Raw genomic sequence first — 21,868 nt, forward strand, 5'->3', positions numbered from 1 at the left:
ATCTGAGTCCAAGCATCCACTGGAGATGCTGTCACCTGCTTGCTGTCCTTTGACCTGGTGCATATTTATCTACTCCTGGGATAGAACTGGTTAATGTTTCAGTCACTTTGCAATGTGAAGGAGGTGAGTGTTGCAGAGCAACAAATGCGATCAAGAAATCCATGCACTCCAGTCTCTCTCCTCCTCCTCCTCACATCTCATCATACAGATGAATAAATTGCTATAAAAATACCCAAAATAAAACTTAAAACAATGACTGAATCTTTTTTTTTTTAATCTCATGCACTGTGTGTTCAGGTAGCAAGAAATTTAATTCCAGTCGGACCAGTCTCCTGTGATTTTTTTTCCCTTTCATCTAAGATATTTTTAATGCTCAGAGGCATTATAATGGAAAAAGCGTGTATTTGTGCCTGGTTTATACCCATCATCCTTACCATTACAACAAGACAAAAGCATTAAAGTGAAATTAATCATGTCAGGAGACTTTAGCAAAAACAAGTGAGCCCATGCATAAAGCGTCGCTTTGTCTAGTGTGAAGTCACGCTCTGATTAAAAACATATAATGGAAGGAAAAGTGATACATCATTGCCTTAGCAGTAGGCTTTCTGAAAGTGCTTTAGCGGTTCTCGACATAGAAATGTGGCAACATTTCAATCTTTGAAGCTCACAATGATTCTCATTCTACTTAAATAACCGGAGTTCAATCTTAATTTTCTTCCTTAATAAATTAGGACTTTAATGACTCGACAAGGATTAAGAATTAGGATGTCTGGCGAGGAATGTCCCCCTTGTTTGCTAGGCGTCGATCTAAGGACGTGTCTGCCCCTCCTTTCAGGAAAGCAACCTTCATGCCAGCTGAGTCCAGTCTTCGAACATCTGTTCCATATGCAAACAGTATGCATTACCGTAGATGCAGATTGCATAGACACCCTTGTTTTGCACGGCTCTTACGGTAGCACGGCAGTTCATAGCAGTTAAAACAGTTAATGAGAATGGAGGTATGGTGGCAGAATGGCCATGCATTCCCCAGAGTGGGAGTCAGTTTGCTGTGGTACAGCCAACCTCGAATTCATAAGAGATACATTTGATAAGTGACATCACCATAGGGCCATCTCATGGATTAGAAAAGCGACGGTATCCTTTGATGCACTTTGCTTTCATTATTGCTCACTATGTAACCCAGGCTGTCCTAGAACTCAGGCACTCCTCCTGCCTCAGCCTGCCAAGTGAATTACAGACATGATACTATGGTCCTTCTACTTTAAAAAAAATGCAGATTTTCACATATAATAGTCACTTCTCATCAAAACCGTCTTTTTATTACTCTTGGTGGTTATTGTTAAAGTTATTTTCACTCTCATTTTATTTGGGGGATACAGTATCTTACTTCGTAGTCCAAACTTGTTTCAAGCTCACCCTGTTCCCTAGGCCACAAACTCTTAATCTTCGTGCCTCAGCCTATTGAGTGCTGGGGTTAGCGGTGTATACCACCATGCCTGGCTCCTCTTTTGTTTAAGTAAAAACTCCCTGGTCGAATGAATATATCTGTGTGATTTTTATCTACAGCAGTATGGATTTGTGTGCCTACAGTATAGATGCACATTTGACATAACAAATAGTAAAGATAGGGACACTGTATTAACTCAACCACATATAAATTATTTGAAGGATTTGAATATTCCTTCTAAACATTTTCTTTACTCAAGAGGCATCTAATTTGGGGGCAGTTAGCACCAACCCTGACAGAAGTTGTTCTGAGTCAGAAGATGCCGAAGGAGCATGAGAGAGCTATTTATCTTTACTAAAACGTTCTCACTGGATGCATGAGAATATTTTGCATGTTGCAAGAGTGAGCCCAACATATGCAGAATGAGATGCTGTGCTGTATTGATTTGGGTTTGAAGACTTCCTCCAAGGTTCATATTCAAAGTTAATCCTTGCTGTGGAATGTAATGGGGCTGGGATAAGGCTATCAAAGTGGAAACTCCATGGTACTCTACTGGGGATGAAGGCGCCGGAGCACATTTGTGATACTCTGTGTTACTTTGGGACTCTGCCAGGAAGAAGTCTCCTGGCACGATCGATCTTTTGACCTTGGACAATAACTGTGAGCTATGATCAACCTCTTTAAAACTTACCCTGTTTCTAGTATTGAGTTATTAGCAGTAAAAAAAAAATAGAATAAGACAGGGTATTAAATATTACGGGGTTGGTTGCAGATATAGCCCGGGGGGTCACTTGCATAACGTATGCAAAGCACTGTGTTTGTTCTCTGAACAAGTGAAAACAAAAAACAAAACAACAACAACAAAACCCAACAATCAATTAGATAATAGTTACGTGGTGGGAGGTTGTGAACAATGAGACTGATAGTCAATTTGACAAGCTCTAGAACCTCCTAGGAGGAAAGCCTAGGGAGCACCTGTGAGAGACTGTCCTGATTACATCAACTGAGCTGGACAGACCACCCCACACATGCTCAGTGCCGTCCTTGGGCTTTGAACTTGGACTGCATAAAAAGGAGTCTATCCCAGGAGCATTTTCTTCACTTTTGGTTTCCCCAGTGTGGATTCAGTGGAAACTAGAGTGGTTAGAACAGGATATAGAAGAAATAAAATTAACGAATATTTTGATCCTTCTCCTGATACCTTGGCAAGACAGACCTTGATGTACATTGGAGTTAGGTGTGGCCTTATAATTTGGGGTGGAACATGATGCTTTAATGAGAAGCCTTAAGAATCAATTTCTAGTAATGCAAGCACAAGAACAGGATGTAGAACACATCCCACTTAACCTGCCATACGCATGTACATATCTTGGTACAGTTCTGAGGTGATTGTGAATGTTTAATTGACAGATGCAGGTGTGAATCCCAAAAGGGACCCCTGGCCAGTGATGAGGGAGTTCCTATGGGGTGCAGGAAAGAAGGAGGGTATTGCCGGGATATAGAAAGACTACTTGATGACATCTGTTCCTTGTTGGAAGGCTAATGGGTTGTTTAGTGAGCCTCCAGCTTTAAGGCAGAGCTTGGAAAACACACTGTTGGTCACATGCATTGGTGGTTGTCAGTTGCACTTGATAAGCTTGTTTTAAGAAAGGATCTCAGGAAATAATTTGCTCATTTCTAAATGGAACTGAAAGGAAACAGAACCCAGAAATCTTTGTCTGTCTGTCTCTGTCCCAACCCTGTCCGTGTGTGTGTGTGTGTGTGTGTGTGTGTGTGTGTGTGTGTGCGTGTGTGTGTATGAACACAGCTTTGAATGTCCCCTATCTGGCAAAAGATGAAATTTAGAATTTTAACCAAATGTGTAAACCAAAGCTTGATTCACGACAAACACAAATTAAAGCTATATTTTTCCACAGTAGTTTCATTGAGTTTGGTTGTCAGGGAAGAAAATTTCAGTTAAGGGGGTTGGTGAGATGACTCGGGAGGTTCAGGTGCTTGCTATGACCTGAGTTTGATCACTGGAACCCATGGTGGAAGGACAGAACTAAGTCCCAGGGTTGTCCTCTGAACACACATTTTCTGTACCATAAATACACTATACTCTCACTCCCAACACATGCAAACACACAAATACAACAGTAATAAATAAATTTTTGAAAAGAAAAATTCAATTAAGAATGAGTAAACTGTACTCAAGAAACAGTGAAAAAGAAAAAATTTACCAAGAGAGCATTAGAAGGATGTGTGCATGCACTCATGAATGTCTGTGAAAAGGTAGGAAACAGAGGCAAACAAAACAAACAAAATAAATAAACTTAAAATATATCAGAAAATAAATGTGGACATGATTGTAAGTCACGCAATGGATAGAAACATATGACAGCAACTGTCATTTTCTAAAGCCTTAAATTCCAAAAAATCCACCAACATAATTCAAAGAAGCTGCTAAGAATTACATACTCAAACCCAAATATTCCCATTTATTTGTCTATTTTAAAGAAAGGGTCTCTGTACATAGTTCTGGCTGCCCTGGAACTCACGATGTAGACCTGCCTGGCTTTGAACTCATAGATATTTGTTGAGGTTTGATCTATTGCTATGTATTGTAATGCTAAATTCTAGGCCTATAAAGGAATTCTCTTGGTTCCCAGCTTTTGTTGTGCTAACCTTGTTCCTTAATTTTAAACTATTGGTTAAATAAACAGGCGTACAGCCAATTACTGGAGGAACCAGAAGCAGGTGGTTTTGTTTCGTTTTGTTTGTTTGTTTGTTTGTTTGTTTGCTTGAGTTATCTGAATGAGCACTGGAGAAGGGAGAGAATGAGGAGAGAAGGGAGAGGACGAGGCAGGTGCCAAGAGGGGAGATGGAGCATAAGCACATGGCCAAAAGAAATAGCAAGTATTTGGGGAACAGTGCTGAGGAGATAAGGGGTTGTCAAGGCCAAATAAAATAACCACAGTTGGAGTCTCATCTTTTTGTAAGTTCATCGGGGATAAGCTTAACCTGGATGTACTACAGGATTCACCTGCCTCTGCCTCCCAAGGGCTGGGATTGAAAGTGTGCACCACGGTGCCTCATCCCCTAATTATTTATTAATGTTAAATGTAGCTAGGAAAATATTTTTCTCCCTCAAAACGCACATCCTAAAAGTACACATGCCTTAGCCTCACTTCAGGTATGGCCAATGAGGGGAATGGAAAATTGTCTCCATGGAGTTAAGCCTATGGTTGCAAAGAACAAAGGGTTGGAAGCTAAGCTGAAGGGGACCCAGCAGTAGGACAGAGCCATCCCTCGACAGATTCCCCTCACAATCTCTATTTGTCTTTTATTTTGGGTCCAGATCAAGAAAAATCTCAAATAAGCTGGATGGTGAGATGATACACTATCGGCTAGAGCTCTGCACCTGAGACTGGAGGCCATCTTCCAGAACTCTCCGCATAAGGAGACTGGAGGCCATTGCCCAGAGCTGTCCACAAGAGGAGACTGGAGGATGCTGGGAAGGGACTTGGCTATTCTGAGCATAACATGAGGAGCATGAGGACTCATGGGAAAGAAAGATACAGAAGGAGCAATGCTTGATCCGTCTAATGCTCTGGTTCTTTCCCTGAACCCTATGAGGCTGACAGAGACTTCACAGGAACTATAGTCATGTCCAACCGACAACTCCATCTCTGCTCCAGCACAGGTCTGGGTGCCATATTCCCTCTGTGTTCATCTGGAGTCCATGTGCTTGGACCCCTAAATGACCCCGTGGAGCAGAGGCTAAGAGCCAACATGTGTTCAATGTGTAGATGGAGTGAGGAACTGATTGTTTTGTTATTTATACTCTCTAAAATATTACTCCTTTATTACCAGAGCATAGCCAAGCCCACAAGAGCGATACACAGATGCTTCATGGGATTGGTTATGGTGTGTCTTATTTCCCAAACCTTTGTGAACATGAGTCAAATTTTTTATTTATTCTTTTTAACTTGGTTATGAAAGAATATAAGTTGGACGGGAGGGATGGCCCAGTGGTTAAGAGCACTGGCTGCTCTTCCAAAATACCTGGGTTTGGTTCCTAAAACACATGCGCATTCTCACAATTGTATCTCCACCCCCAGGGGATCCAATGACCTCTTCTGATATCCATGGACACTGGGTACACACACAGTATAGAGATAAACAACAGGCAAAACAGTCATATACATAAAATATTGTGTTTTAATTTAAAGAACATAAATTAAACTAAAGTAGAATAAAATTGACTGAGAAGAACTACGGTCTATGTATTGAACTTGGAGATTTATTTGAATAGTATGATTCCAGGAAGAATCCTATGAAGTGAGTATAATTAGCTTAATTTGCAAATGAGGAAACAGGATCAGAAAGTAAGAAACCCATGATCTGGGCAACAAATGCCTGAAGATATGTTTCACCTTAGATCTACCTGTTTCTAGAAGTGCTAACTTGTGTGTATGTGTGTGTGTGCAAATGTATGAGTAGTCACGTGTGTGTATATAGCTTCCAAGATACAGATAAATTGCATTGAATTATAACTTGCCAGAAATCATGTATGTAAACCCTGTGGCTCACACATCAGAATGTGCAGTTTATTCTTTAAACCTAGATTATATTCTTGACCCCTAAGCATCAATTGCTTTGGTTCATTTAACCTGTATTAGTTCTATTTTATAAAGTTGCTACTATGTCGGGGACACTGGATTCGTGTAGATTTTCATGGCTACAGTGGGTCAGCCCAGATTAAATCGCATGTGCTTGGACTTGGGTGACTAATAGCATTTTGTGGTCAGATGGACTGACATACCATGGTTTGATGGAGACCCAGAGGCTATTGCTCTCATTTCTGCTCTGCAGTGGCTCTGTACATGGCACCTCCTCTCCACACGTGACGTGGAGTCTGAAACTGTGAGCCTTTCATAGAAGTTGCTGTGTGGCTGTATTCTGCTGAGCACTTTAGCCAGGTTGTTCCTAGCCCGGTGTGTGTGTGTGTGTGTGTGTGTGTGTGTGTGTGTGTGTGTGTTTGTGTAGGTGCAGATGTGTGTTTGTGCTGGTACACATCTGTGTGCGTTGGTAAGTGTTCACATGTATGTTCACATGTGGCAGCCAGAGATTAGCCTCCTAACCACCTTTCTTTGGGAAGCAGGATATCTCACAGGGGTTTGGGCCTTGTCCATGGTTAGGCTGACTGTCCGTGAGTTGCAGGCAATCCCCTCTCTTCATGCTGACATAAGTGTGTGTATCACTTGTGCATCTTTTCACGCATGTGTTCAGACAGAACTCTGGTCTTCCTGGCTACACAGCAAGCACTGTACTGACACAGCCATCTTCCCAGCCCCAGACTTGTTTTCTTGAAGTATCATGTATTCAGTTTTAACTATTTGAGAAGTCTCCCTTCTCATCTCTACCTGGACCTCTGCCTGCCTTTAATTCTCAGCTAAATTGCCTGTTCCTTGGTGATGCTTACCATAACTCCTACAGTGCACCATGTCCCTCCGTTCTGAGACTTTTCTATATTATCACTCTTCTAGGACACTGTCATGCTTTGGCATAATACACTGATACTTTGGTTAATGCTGCTTTTGTCCACAAAAGTCTAAACTTGGTAAGGGCGTGGTAATCTCTGTTTCAGCTCATGTAACAGAGGAGACATCAGTTATATTTGGTAAGGAAATAAAGTTGCTTGGGTGAGGGCTTATATTTAAGAGTTTCCCATGCCCCATTTATAGTTTACCTACAAATGATACAGGACGTCTAAGGAGCCTTAATGAATTATACCTCCAAGCCACACTCAATAGCAAACCCCACAGCCTGTGTGTGAAGAAGGCGTTGGAATTATTTGTACACAAGCTGCTCGCTGGAGAAAAAGCAATTACTATATTTAAGGGAAGTATAAGCTGGAAATAATCAAGAGAAGTCAAAGCAAGCCTACTGGCTTTTTCAGGCATCCAGCTCCCTTGAAACACAGGATTGGGAGTGGCCACCACACATACATTTAAAAAAAAATCTATGAAAAATCCACTAAAGCATTGGTGCGTGAATCTTCAGCAGCAAATAATTCAAGATATATAGCAATGCACAGCCATGTATTTCAAATTAGAGTGAGCTCATTGAAGGTAAAATTAGGTGGTAACATATTTAAAAAAGTCAAGGCACAATTCTTTCTATTTTTGTTTTTTGCCAAAAGCCATGGGAACAATTGCTTCCTGATCTCAAATTCCAAGCTGTGAGACAATTGTCACACCATGATATAAATGACTTAGATCATCATGTTTTTGCTAACCCCTAAATCAGGTAAACCCCAAGTAACTAGTTTGTCTTCATTTCTCCCTGTGTAGCTGGAGAGCCAATGGCCTTCCACATGCTAGGCAAACACCCTTCCAGTGAAGTAATTAATTCCAAATGCTTAATTCTTGAACCAGTCTGGACAATTTCTTGATGTGACATGCTTCTTGGTTAAGTTTTCAGGTCTGTCACATACTACCTGTACCAAGCTTAGATGTTCCTAGAGCTTTCAGTTCCCATCGGTGTCAAAATGTTCTCTGGTATTCTGAGGTATTCCTCTTACCAAAATGCTTTTCCTTTTACCTAGCTAACTCTTACCCATTTTCTCCAAATTAAGGGTCACTTTAAGAGAGCTCCCCTAACACCCTGGTTTAGGTGAGGGCCCACCCACTTTGTATTCCCACAGATAGCTGGTGTTTTCTAGTCTCCTCTGTAGCTTACTGTATGTTGTAGTGATCCCCTTGGGTTACTGAGAGGAGAGATCGATGTCATGGTTCACCTGGTCAGTCACAAGACTGACTCTTTGCTTTGTGGATGGGTAAGGGCTGCTAGTAGGTCTAAAGTCCTCCTGGGCATTTTCTCAAATGATTTGGAAGCATCCCAATGTTTTTCTTGGTTTCTCCTGAAATGCAGGATTCATTTTCTATGGATTATCGTCCTGTCAAGTGGTCTGATTATTTTAAATAATTTGTAGCTTGGAATTTCTGGTAAAAAAGATACTATAAATAAAAGGAAACACACACACACACACACACACACACACACACACACACACACCCCAAAACAACCGAACTTACTTATTTTCTTGAATAGGTTAATCATAAACAATTATTAGGGCTTTTGCGAAGGCTGAGCAGGTAAAGGAGCTTGCTGCCGAAACTGACAGCCTGAGTTAGGTCCGTGGGACCCACACAGTACAAGAGAACTGATTCTCGCAAGCTGTATTCTGACCACACATGCACTGTGTACTATCCACAGTTACACACACACACACACACACACACACACACACACACACACACACACACACTTATTAGCCTTTTGACTAACTTTATCCGTTTTCTCAAAGGACAGAAGCTGACTGAACTTAAACAGAAGAATCGAGGGAAGAAGCCCCACTGGTTGTATTAGCACACGGAGTTAGTGCTCCACCAAAAAGCAGCACGTACACTACTCTATGTCTTATTAGAGAATGTGATCAAACCTGCATTTATCTGTGGGAATCAAAGGTCAGTGTCATATGTAGCTATTTAGTTACTTTCTTATTGCCTCTTATTTGCTACTTACAGAAAAATAGATGTATGTGTGTGTGTGTGTGTGTGTGTGTGTGTGTGTGTGTGTGTGTGTGATGAAAATGGAGAGAGGACTGTTTCATAGAGAAGATGGGATGGGGAGGAGGGACGGGTCCAGCAAGAGAAGAGGGGGGACACAGGAGAGCAGAGGGGGAGGGCGGAGAACAGAAGCAAAGCAAACTGGGATATATGTATGAAAGTGCCGTAATAAAATCCATTCCTTCGGGCTGGAGAGAAGGCTCAATGGTTAAGAACACTGGTTGCTCTTTCAGAGATCTTGAATTCAATTCCCAGCAACCACATGCTGCCTCACAACCAGATCTGAGGCCCTCTTCTGGCATGCAGGTGTTCATGCAGACAGAGCACTCATATACATTAAATAAAAAAACAAACAAATAAATGTAAAAATCCATTCCTTTGAATGCTAAGTTAAGTAAAACTTAACTTAAAAATGTAAACATTAGAAAAAGAAAGAACGAGCTCAGCTCATTTATTTTCACCCTAAGGTTACCAAAGGGGACCCATGAGCACACATCTACGTTCTGACACTAACTTCTCTGTAATTACTCAGAGAAGGAAGAACACACGCACGCACGGCACGCACGGCATGCACGGCACGCACGGCATGCACGGCACGCACGGCATGCACGGCACGCACGGCACGCACGGCACGCACGGCACGCACGGCACGCACGGCACGCACGGCACGCACGGCACGCATGCACGTGCGCATGCGCTAAGTAGAAGCCTTATCTGAAATGTAGGAGGAAGGGAGTTTGCTCACGGGAAGTGCCTTGACCTGTCAGCAAAGGAACGTGCCTGTTCAGAACAGGAGTGACAAACCTCAGGTTTTCAACACTGTCCCCTGGAAAATGGTTCAGGACCTTCTACATGTGAGTTTTGTGAAAACTTGAGTGTGTACCAAGAACTCAGTTACAAAAAGTACACAGAGGCCGAGGGAGTTGACTGGTTTGAATTTTGTGCCAAAGACTGAGGGCTTGCAGGGTAGGAGATCTGCTTTTCTACCTCAGCCATTATGGCATTCATGCCCCCCTACTGCTTTCTAAGAAATTAAGAATAACATGGGGGTGGGGAGAGACAACTCAGCAGTTAAGAGCACTGACTGCTCTTCCAGAGGTACTGAGTTCAAATCCCAGCAACCACATGGTGGCTCACAACCATCTGTAATGGAATCTGATGTCCTCTTCTGGTGTGTCTGAAGAGAGCGGCAGTGCACTCCCATACGTAAAATAATTCTTTAAAGAAAGACTAAAATGGGAAATTTTGCTAAAGATTAAGAAAGAACTCTGCAAAATAAAAATGAATAAAAGTGCATCTCAATTTCCCCTTTCTTCTAAAAAAGATTGACTTACTCTATGTGTATGCTTTGCCTGCGTGTGTGTCTGCTGCCCATGGAGGTCAAGTGAATGTGCCAGATTCTCTGTAACTAGAACAATAACAATGTGAACCCCGATGTGGGCACTGGGAATCAATGCTAGGTCCTCTGGAAGAGTAGCTGTTTGGGTGGATCAAGCCCCTACTCCTCTATTTATTGATCGATTTTGTAATGGCGGTATTTGAACTTGGGTACTTATGTATTCTAGGCAAGTGCTCTATCACTGGGATACATCTACGATGCTTGAAGTTTTATTCCAGCGTTACACGGATATTCTTTCCCTCCTGTAGCTCACCTGTACTCTTCAGTTTATTTTTTCTTAAGTAATGATCCCTAAGTCCTTTTGCTTCCTCCTTGTTGTATAATGTATGCACATGAAGTAGCTCCCATAAGGCAATGGGTGTGACTGGTTAGGTAGCAGTCTCTTTGGGAGGGACACATGTCTGCAAGACAGTGAGAAATTCTTGCTCCAGCTAAGTGAGAAAAATACTCCAAGGCTTAGAGACTAACTAACTCCAGGAGCTTGATGGCTGATTCGTTAGTCTGCATGAGGACAGTCTTTGCATGAACAAGCAGACCCTAAGCTAGAAGACTGAGGAAATAGATGGTTACTCACCTTGAACTGCAATCCTTCCCCCCTCTGAGAACTAGCTTAGCATTACTGTCAAAAGAATGGCAGCAGAACATTCTACAATCCCTAATATTTGGGGAGACTTTGGATATTCTTATTTCCTAAAGAGAGACTTTTGTTTCTCATTTATAATTTCCTGTCTCAAATAACATGGAACCCCGCAATGGCTATGACACCCCCACCCCCACCCCAGATTTGGATAAATTTCTAATTCAGTCTAACAAATACAAACCAACAAAAATGATCCATGTCAAATTAGCATCATTTCTTTAACAAATGTGGAAATGCTGCTGTCACTTGGGGCCACAGGGTCCCAGCCTTGCAGGAAGTAAAGCATGTTTTTAATGCACAAATCCCAGAAAAATGAAGAGTATTAGGAAAGCACATTCTCACTTCAGAGCTGTTTCAGAGCTCTGAGTGAGCCTCGGGATATCGGGATATGAGGAAGGTTCGAGGTCCGTAAGAACGTTCTCACTGTAGGAACTCATTTACGTCACTACGTGTGTATCTTTATCTCATTCCACATGAGTTGTGTTGATAGGTGACCGCCCAGTAGTTTTACTCAGTCTGTAAATTATTCCATCTGAAATAAATTATTCCATATGAAAACTATGGAAAATGAATTTTCTACTCTGGAGGAACAAGCTGAAGTATTATTTTCTACTTGGCATGGAGACATTGTAGGGATTGACTTACACCCAGTATAAAAACAGCACCCGTGCTAACACTGGTAGTAGCAGTGAAAATAGTGATGGCATTTGCAATGTATTGAGTACGTGCTGCATGCTGGATGAGGTGTAAGTGCAATGTTATTTCCCAACACTCAAGTGATTGACAAGTAAGAGAGTGACCCAGAACATCTGTATGGCATGCTCGAAGTAAGAGATCTGTGTTCGAGTCCAGATTTGAGAGCTTGCGCTTTATAGCCACGAAAGCAGATACTTTCAAGCAATATAGAAGTTCTAGATCAGTTGACTCATGCTGCAGCCTATGATATAATTTACATGTCCCCTTTCATGACCAAAACTGTCTCACTTTGGGCGACGAACCTGATAATGTATCTCTGAGCGCGGCTTAGCATGAAGGGGCTGATGAAGTGGGTCAGTGGATAAAGGCTCTGGCTGCCAAGTCTGATGATCTGTTTGATCCCCAGCTCCCACTTGACCACGGGAGAAGATGGATTCCTCCAGGCTGCCTACTGACCTCCCGTTCACATGGTGGTGCCCCTCTCCACACACCACAAACAAATAAACCAATAAGTAAATGTAAAAATAATCAAACATATGGCCTTGGGGATGCTATTTGTGATCCTTCTTTCTGGCCTGGAGGGTCTCAAGTAAATCTCAAGTTGGATGTAGTGTGGAGTATCTAGGAAAGCAGATGGGTTTGTCAATAATTATCTTTTATTAGTGGAGTTGAAAATCATGGTATCCCTTGTGTTCTTTCTATGTTCTTTCTCTCTGGAAATCTCTTTGTCCTTTTCCCAACGTCATCTGTTCAGGAGTTCACTGTCAATCAGATGCTCTCTGTTCTTATTTTGGCTTTAGTTTCTGACACACCTTCAGAATGCAGCTGGTTTAAAAGACATTCTTACTAAGATATCTAAACAATGGTAGATGTTATTTTCACTCCAAAGAGAATCTAAAGCATTTGAAAGACATCATTAACTTATTTTTCTTCCTCCTCTCCCCGCTTAATCTTGCTGTTTCTTGCCAGGCACCCCCTTACTGCAACCACACTATACTGGCATCCAGGGAGCCTTCTTGAGCAGTGCCTGGACCATGCTACTGCTGGTTTTGCTGGGTGTAGGCCAGCTCCTGAGTGTATTGTTTCAGCCCCACCTTACAGTTCTTCTCTCCTCTTCTGCTCTTAAGGGAGAACTTCCACTGCTCCTGTTAGTTTAAGGGGCTTTCGGGAAGAGCCAAGGAAATGCTTTTACAAGAACGATCTGCTAAAATACACAAATGCTTTAAGGACATACACGCAAGGAAGTTAACTTTCACTTTTGTTGGGTTTAAATGTATGGCTTTGATTCATGGATCAAAATTGTTCATTTATTATTTTATCTATACAGCTCCAGGCAATTTTGACAGTTAAAATTTAGTTTTATTGACCAGTGCAGCCACTGTGCCCACAAGGGGACTAGTGTGAGCAGCCTACTGCACTCAAAAAACGATGATTTTTGATTCCGTGACTGCATCAGATCAGGAATCATAACCGATACAACAATACGCTCCAAATCTCAGTGCCCAAGGCAAGAGTTCTGCTGTAAAACACAATCACCCTTCAAGAGGAGAAGAGAGCCTTGGCTGGACATTTGCAAGCACAGTTTAAGGGAGCTGAGGGAAGCCATGAACTTATCTGTCCATCAAGCAGTCTAAGGAGGCCATTTCTGGAAATACCTGGTCTTCTAGACTAAAGGTGGGCAAGGATGCTTAAAGGGCAAATTGATTTTGGTAACAGATAATGAGCTAAGCTACCTACCATTTTGATGGGAGAAAACTCACTAGTGTTACTAAACAACCTTTCAGGTTTGTATCAGTGACGACAAAGCTCTCCAACTGAAGCACTTCTAGGGGACAATTTCTGCTCCCTGCACTGCCCCCATCCATTCTGACAGTCACAGAAACACAAACCAGACCAGCTTTAATTTAGGCTCGTTCGTCTACCAAATTGGCTACCTCGGCAATGTTAATTTAGTCTTTTACTCTAAATCTCCCATGATACGTAAACAAACCTCCAAAGGGTAGCAGATCGATACAGTGTCTGATTTGATTTAACTGTGTTTTTTTAATTCATCAAGACAGCTCCAACCTGAAACACACAGGCAAGGAAATAAGTAAGCGCACTCACTTGTGAGTATTTTCCATGTCTTCTTTTCGTCGTCATAATACTGAACCAGATTGCTGGGGAGCCGGTCTGGTCCGGGAGGCAACCCTCCAACCAACAGCAGCATTTTCTTGTTAGAGCGAATTCTTCACCCAAAACAAAAGAGGAGAGGAATAACCGTATTAGCGCAGAGTCCTTTAGATGGCAACGAAATCATAACCATCAAATACTGTTTCTTGCTTGCACATTTCTGTTTCCTTCATTCCCTTCCTTTCCCAGTCATATCTCAGCCATTTTTTTGAACCAAGGAGAAAAATGATCGGAAGAGCTTCATATCCCTATACTCATGGAATAATAAGCTTCCTTTATGCAATTTGTTAGAGGTTCATTCTAGAACGACCTTTCCCTTATATTAGCCCTTTAAATCATCACTCTTTACAGCTCAGTACACATGAAATGCTCTAAAGTTGTACTCAGCCTAAGCATTCAAGTTGCATGTCAAAAAATGTATTAGTCAAAATCATTATTATAAGCCATTCTCCACTCAAAGAACCTTGAAAAAAATAAGGTTATGCAGAGAGTTTGGGAGTCTACACTTTAATCACCCAGGGAACTTCAAATACAGTTTGGTACAATTAGCACGGGTCTATCTGGGTGTGTGTGTGTGTGTGTGTGTGTGTGTGTGTGTGTGTGTGTGTGAGAACCTGTCTGAGCATGCATTTTTGTTTTTGTTTGTTTAATTTAGCTTCAACGTCTGCCTCCATCCCCACCCCACCCCCACTTTGGCTAGCCCTCCCCTCTGCTCTCCCCCTGTGCTCCACTGGTAATACAGCAGCACCAATTGGTAAAAATGAGACTGTGATGTCGTTGGGAGCCTCCCCAGAGTGGAGCCCTGCCAATGCTTGCCACTGATCCAGCGGCATGAACTTGTTCAACTGTGCAAAGCCACTCTAATTCCCTCCCTCTGTTTTTCTACCTTCTCCCCCAGGGGGCAACCACTGAAAGGAGTGACTACCCACCCATCAAGAGCTGGCAATTCGCTGCTATTAACCGTGACTGTGAATCCCAGTCTGCCTGGCAGTTCCTGAGAACAGGCCTGCAATGTCTCAGATGCAGTAAAAGCTATAAGATGCACCCTGGCCAGCCCACATGACCTGATGGATGTACAATCCTCAGGAACAGTAATGGATCGAGCACACTTGCCACTGAAGCAGGGAGAGAAAGCCCAGACCCCCACAAGGGGCCTGCTGATTTAACACTCACTTTACATATAATTGAACTTTTCATTTACCTGAAAGACTCAAGGTGGTTGGCAGGGAGAGAAATGGAACAACCATGATTGAAGGAAAAAAGTCAATAGATACAAAAGGGTTCCTCTTAAATCTAATCGCAGCCCCACAGTGTGACACTGGATCCACGATGACATATCCAGTCCGTTCGGACTCAAGGATGCCTGCTGAAATAGGCATATAGAAGCTTCCTGCATTTGTTAGGAACCTAAGGCTCAGAGTTAACTGAATCCCGCTAATGGCATTTCCATATGAAGGAAGGGAACAAGAGAATTCCTTTAATGAAACTCTGGTGCCTTTGAATGCATGGAGGGCATTGAGCATGCCTGGGTAGGAAAAGTACCTTCTGGAAAAATGACACTCCTAGGCATCAATAGAGGGAGCTGTACCAATAGATAAATGACCCACACAATTAGCAGCTTGAAACACTCATTTTTCTGTCCTTTCGATATAAATGAACAAAAGTGAAGACACATTGGCCCAACTGCTTCAAAGTGAGCCCACACTTAAACGGCACCCTGACGTACAGACAGAAGATGCAACAAAGATTACCACATGGTACGAATTTCAGTCTTCAGTGACTTGCAAGCAAATGAATACCGGGGTCTAGCTTTTCTTCTTTTCTATTTGGAAGGCACAGGTAATTCATGGGTCATGCAATATTGTAAATGCATGTTCTCAGAACTGATTATATGGGGTTTTCGATCTTAAAACTATTATTTTGGGGCTCAAACAATCAAGCATTCTATTTGTGTAAGAGAAGTCATGATGGATGCAGTTGATGTATGTAAGTTAGTGACGGTAATTAGTGCTCAATGGAAGTAACAATAAGTTTGTGGCTGTCCTAACATTGTAGGTATGTATACATGCTGTCAGAGCCCAGGTGGGGGCAGTCTCCACATAACTGATATGGAGGAAAGGGCTCTAAGAAGTGGTTTGCTTAACAACAGCAACAACAAAAAAGTAAAAAGGCTATCTTATATTTATTTTTTTAAGGACTGTTTAATACATGACCAAATGAAACATGTGTTTGGCTCATGTGTATTGTCAAAATCATCTTATTCCCTGGTAAACCTAGTTTCCCTGGACCGATCATGCTAATGTGTTTCTACAGGGGTGTTGATGTCCATCATTAAGGATGAAAAGAAGGCACAGAGTCTTTGTGGCATCTGCTCAACATGTCTGTGTGTTCTCAAGAAGTAGACTTTCTTTCAACACAGGGTTCCTGAACAGTTTGTAAATGGTCAAAGCTTCCAACCTGGTCAACAATAACACACCCAGAGGGGTTGCTAGCCAGTAACATTGAAAGTCTCTACCTAAGTGAGACAAATCCCCAGCCCATCAAAATCTCCATGGGCAATGCAATGGGAGGAAAAGAAACCCCATCTCCTTCGTTGGTTTGATGTTTTCCATCAGAGGATAGACTTGTAGCTGACATATAGAGCTGCATTGCAGGACAAGGATACGTTTCAACCCTTTGGGACCATTGTAAACCTCTTGGTACTATTGCACTATTGTAATAGTTTACCAAAATATGGTTGTTTATTCAATTCAGTTCTAAAGCTTGTAACTCCATTGCCCTAACCCGTAGCAACAAGTTTTAAAACTAAACAAAACCTAAAACTCTGCTTTGCCAACATACGTGACATACTTGAAAGAATTTGTCTGGATGAAACTTAACACTTCAAACAATGAATATACAGTTGTGTACAGAATACATATCTTGTTAATTGCAAAACTAAAATTCGAGGAATCTATACTAATGAGCTGAAGGAAGGTTTAATGATTTATTTTCCTAAATAACTCCAGCAGAGCTTTCAAGTTCAAATTTAGGCAAAATCTACAAGTGTTGTTTTGTTGCAAGAATTTGAACTCCTTATTAGAGCAAGATGGTCCACATTTTAGAAGCTCTTTCCATAGCGTAGTCTTTATTAACACATTCATTTGTTTACGACATTTATTATTTAAAAATATCCCTTTCATTACCCTCTCCGACATCATCACCAGGACCAAAAAATACCAGTATTTAAAAAAAGAAGAAATGAGAGAAATGTAAGTAAAGAGCTGGAGCAGTCCTGCCAACAGTTTGGATGCTTTGATTTGAGTTCCTAGATTCTTACATCCAAAAAATAAGGAGAGGAAAGTGATGGGTTTGAAGGTCTCCTTCGTTACGGCTCAGTGGCCACCCAACATTTACCATGTGTCACATTTGTGTGTGTGTGTGTGTGTGTGTGTGTGTGTGTGTGTGTGTGTGCACTCTCCTGCATACCTACTTTGGTTCAGGGGATGAATGATTGAAAGATGATCTAAAACCTCTTGGTGTAAACAAATTTTTCATCATACTGGTGCTCCGAGTGTAGTAAAGTCTCATTTATTTATATCTCAGTGATTTGAAACTTTCATAATTGGGACACAGGCCAGATAAAGCGATCTGTTCTGTGATACATGAAAAAGACCCCATTCCTGAGATTCTGAGAAGCCTTGTGGTCACTGCAGATGGGCTTTGAGGTCTCAAAATCCCAAACCCTTCCACTTGGTTTTCTGTCTGCTGGCGTTTGTAGTCTCATCATGAAACTCTCACCTGCTACTCCAGCGCCATGCCTGCCTGCTTGCTCTCATGTTCCCCATCATGATGGTCATGGGCTCATGCTCTGAAACTGTACGTGTGCCCCCAAACAATTTTTATAAATTGCCTTGACCATGTTGTCTCTTCACAATAGAAAAGTAACCAAGACATTAGCCTTCATAAAGATCTTAAGAGCTGCATACCCCCACTTAAGGCTCCTGACTCGGCTCAGCTCTCAACATGATACAAGAGTATTTTGCTTTTCAACGATTATTTGTTTCTAGTTTATGCGTGTGATCCTTTTGCCTGAATGTCCTCACATGACAGAAGGCAGAAGAGGGTGTCAGATTCATCAAAGCTGTAGTCATTGGCAGTTGTGAGCTGTCCCATGTGGGTGTTGGCGACCAACTCCTGCTCCTCTGTAAGAGCAGTGAGCTCCTCGAGCTGACGAGCCCTCTCCCCAACCGTTATTTTTCATAAGTGATCTCTCTTGGCTTTTAGAAGTTTATGATGAAATAGACCTTACTTTTCAAATTCTTGTTGAAAGTCCTGGGTGTGTTAAATTCATCCACTGCCCTTTTGAATTGAATAACCCTTCTAGAACTTTTAGAGTGCAGCTTCTTAAAAAGAGAATTGACAACAGTAAAAAGGCTTCTGGGCCCACAATGACTGAAAGTCATTTCAATATTGGTAAAGAATCACGGTGATTTGAGCAGCGCTCACCCATGCTACACTGGGCAACTTCACCGCGGCCCTTGTTCTGACATAGGATGTGTGTGCTCTGCACATGCTTGTTCTGTGCACGTGTGTTTGGTCTGCGTACGCACACTGTCGTGCCACGGCACCAGCAGCTCCACCCGTACACCTCAGCTCAGAGTCAAGACACTGAAAGCTAAGAGCTGCAGCGTCCTCTCTACATACATGCTTTATGCTTTTATAGAAACACAACTTCCTTATGGACACAGACTTTGTAAATGCTACACCTTTGCATTGGATTCTGATAGAATGTTTGGTGCTGAAAATTGCTGTTCGAGTTGCTGGCTTAAGTTCGAGATATATATATATATATAATGAATTATATATATATATATATATATATATATATATATATATATATATATATATAATGAATTCTGACTTAGAATTAGGGCAGAATTTTTAACAATTTATGAAATGGCCCCAAACTTGATTCTATTATTTGTACTAAATATTTTATTTATTTATTTATTTATTTTATTTATTTATTTAGGATGTTCAAGACAGGGTCTCTTTACATATCCCTGGTTGTCCTGAAACTCATGTAGACCAGGCTGGCTTCAAACACACAGAGATCTGCCTGCCTCTGCTGGGATTCAAGGTGGGTGCCAGGACAGCCAGTTGTAATAAATATTTATGCAAAGCAGAGTTTTGTGTCATTGTCGTCACCCATATGAAGCATTCCTCTGTGTCTTTCCCATGTCTGGCATCTCCAACCAAATCAGACTGACTAGAAATGATAAGGCTTGCACTGCCCTGAGGTCTGCATCTGTTAACGTTAACCCTCACCTTCTACCTTGTTTGAGGAGGGTTTCCGGTCTCTGCCTTCACTGCTGACCTTCGAGCTTCTGGGAATTCTACCCTCTGCTTCCAGTTTTACCACAGAACCACTGGGATCCCACACACACACGACTGTACCTGGGCTGATTGTGGCTTCTGGGAATTAGAAGTCAGTCCCTTACTTCTGCTCAGCAAGCTATTTACCCCGAGTCGGCTCCTCGGCTCCATTCAGATTATTTAAGTTATTATTAAATACTACCATACTGTTAACTAATTATTATTAAATTAGTCTGCCTTCTGAAATGATATATATTTTTGAGAAGTTTGCTCTGAAATTCCTTCCATATATTTAGAAGAAAGTGATTTCTCCTTTCTCTCTCTCTCTCTCTCTCTCTCTCTCTCTCTCTGGACAAAAGCTTGATAGAAAAGCAAGACATTTTGAAGACTAGTCTAAGTTAGACGAGATCGTTACTATCCCATCTTTAAAGGGCTGGATTAAGTTTGAGGGAAGGGTCTGTCCAGCTGCATTTAAGTTCCCTTTCTGCCACGTCTGAAGTTTCTATCTCTGAGCTCACCCTTGGCCTCAGCTGCCTGATGGTGGTTAAATGAAGCCATGTAGGCATTGTGAGGTAGTGAATGTTGCTTCTTATAATAAAGCTGGTTCCTTAGAAAATGAATGACAGGCTGGAAAAAAGCCTTTGCCTTGTGGAGGAAGGTAAGAAATTGTTGCCTCCAGCCTTATCCAATAGTGAGAGGTTGGAAAAATAGAAAGAATTTGTGACTTTTTTCTATGAACTTCAAAGTCTTGACCACACCCATTGGTGGTGAGGCTTTTATGAAAGTTGTTTTATATCTGTAACTATAGCAACCATGTATGGGAAGGGCCGGGCAGGGGCAGGAAAACACAAGTGTTACAGGTATAAGGATGGGTATCTGAGTCAGCTCAGGCTGTGTAACAAAATGACCCCGGGATGAACAATGGACCTTTATGTCTCACTTTGGAAACTGAGAAGTTGAAGTAAGAGCAGAGTTAACTCTTCCTAAGGCCAACCATTTGTTTATTCCTCAGGAGGTGAGAGGAATTAGGAGCAGGAGAAGAAAGCAATCTTTTTCCTGTCTCCTATTTAGAGTCCACTAATTCCATAACACACACAAACACACACACACACACACACACACACACACACACACACACACCCTTATGACTCTTCACCAAAACAAAACAAAACAACAACAACAAAATGCAAAGATATCCCCAAACCAACTAACCAAATAAATAAACAAGAAACGGTCCTGATGGGAGATAAAGTTTTCCACAGGGATTTTGAAGGTACAGTGACCCAAACTTTTAATCCACCCAGTACGTTTCCACAAGTCATGGAACTGAACGAGGTTTGTAGGAATCTTACCAGACCTGGAAAGCTGCTTAGCTAACATCCGGATTATATACCAAGAAAATATTCATGTCGTTCCCATAGTGATCAATTGGCAAGTGACAGCAATCGTTATTAGGCATCATTTTTAGGCATCATTTTTTGTTTTTTATTAACTTGAGTATTTCTTATTTACATTTCAAATGTTATTCCCTTTCCCGGTTTCCGGGCAAACATCCCCCTAATCCCTCCCCCTCCCCTTTTTATGGGTGTTCCCCTCCCCATCCTCTCCCCATTGCCTCCCTCCCCCCAACAATCACGTTCACTGGGGGTTCAGTCATAGCAGGACCAAGGGCTTCCCCTTCCACTGGTGCCCTTACTAGGATATTCATTGCTACCTATGAGGTCAGAGTCCAGGGTCAGTCCATGTATAGTCTTTAGGTAGTGGCTTAGTCCCTGGAAGCTCTGGTTGCTTGGCATTGTTGTTCATAAGGGGTCTCGAGCCCCTTCAAGCTCTTCCAGTTCTTTCTCTGATTCCTTCAATGGGGTCCTATTCTCAGTTCAGTGGTTTGCTGCTGGCATTCGCCTCTGTATTTGCTGTATTCTGGCTGTGTCTCTCAGGAGCGATCTACATCCGGCTCCTGTCAGCCTGCACTTCTTTGCTTCATCCATCTTGTCTATATGGGTGGCTGTATATGTATGGGCCACATGTGTGGCAGGCTCTGAGTGGGTGTTCCTTCTGTCTCTGTTTTAATCTTTGCCTCTCTATTCCCTCCCAAGGGTATTCTTATTCCCCTTTTAGAGAAGGAGTGAAGCATTCACATTTTGATCATCCGTCTTGAGTTTCATTTGTTCTAGGCATCTAGGGTAATTCAAGCATTTGGGCTAATAGCCACTTATCAGTGAGTGCATACCATGTATGTCTTTCTGTGTTTGGGTTAGCTCACTCAGGGTGATATTTTCCAGTTCCAACCATTTTCCTACGAATTTCATAAAGCCGTTGTTTTTGATAGCTGAGTAATATTCCATTGTGTAGATGTACCATATTTTTTGTATCCATTCCTCTGTTGAAGGGCATCTGGGTTCTTTCCAGCTTCTGGCTATTATAAATAAGGCTGCAATGAACATAGTGGAGCACGTGTCTTTTTTATATGTTGGGGCATCTTTTGGGTATATGCCCAAGAGAGGTATAGCTGGATCCTCAGGCAGTTCAATGTCCAATTT

The 21,868-nt window shown here is 42.0% G+C and overlaps 1 protein-coding gene across 5 annotated transcripts in view; it reads right to left on the reverse strand.

Annotated features, from left to right (window-relative positions):
- Positions 1–21,868, reverse strand: part of Klhl14 (kelch-like family member 14) — a 106,509-nt gene that overhangs the window by 60,921 nt on the left and 23,720 nt on the right. For all 5 annotated transcript variants that reach the window (NM_001108885.2, XM_087593199.1, XM_087593198.1 and 2 more), the window contains 1 exon segment: positions 13,905–14,026. In NM_001108885.2, coding sequence (NP_001102355.1) covers positions 13,905–14,026 — 122 coding nt within the window.

The sequence above is a fragment of the Rattus norvegicus genome, chromosome 18 (assembly GCF_021556685.1).
Source record: "Rattus norvegicus strain SHRSP/BbbUtx chromosome 18, alternate assembly SHRSP_T2T, whole genome shotgun sequence".
Lineage (NCBI taxonomy): Eukaryota > Metazoa > Chordata > Mammalia > Rodentia > Muridae > Rattus > Rattus norvegicus.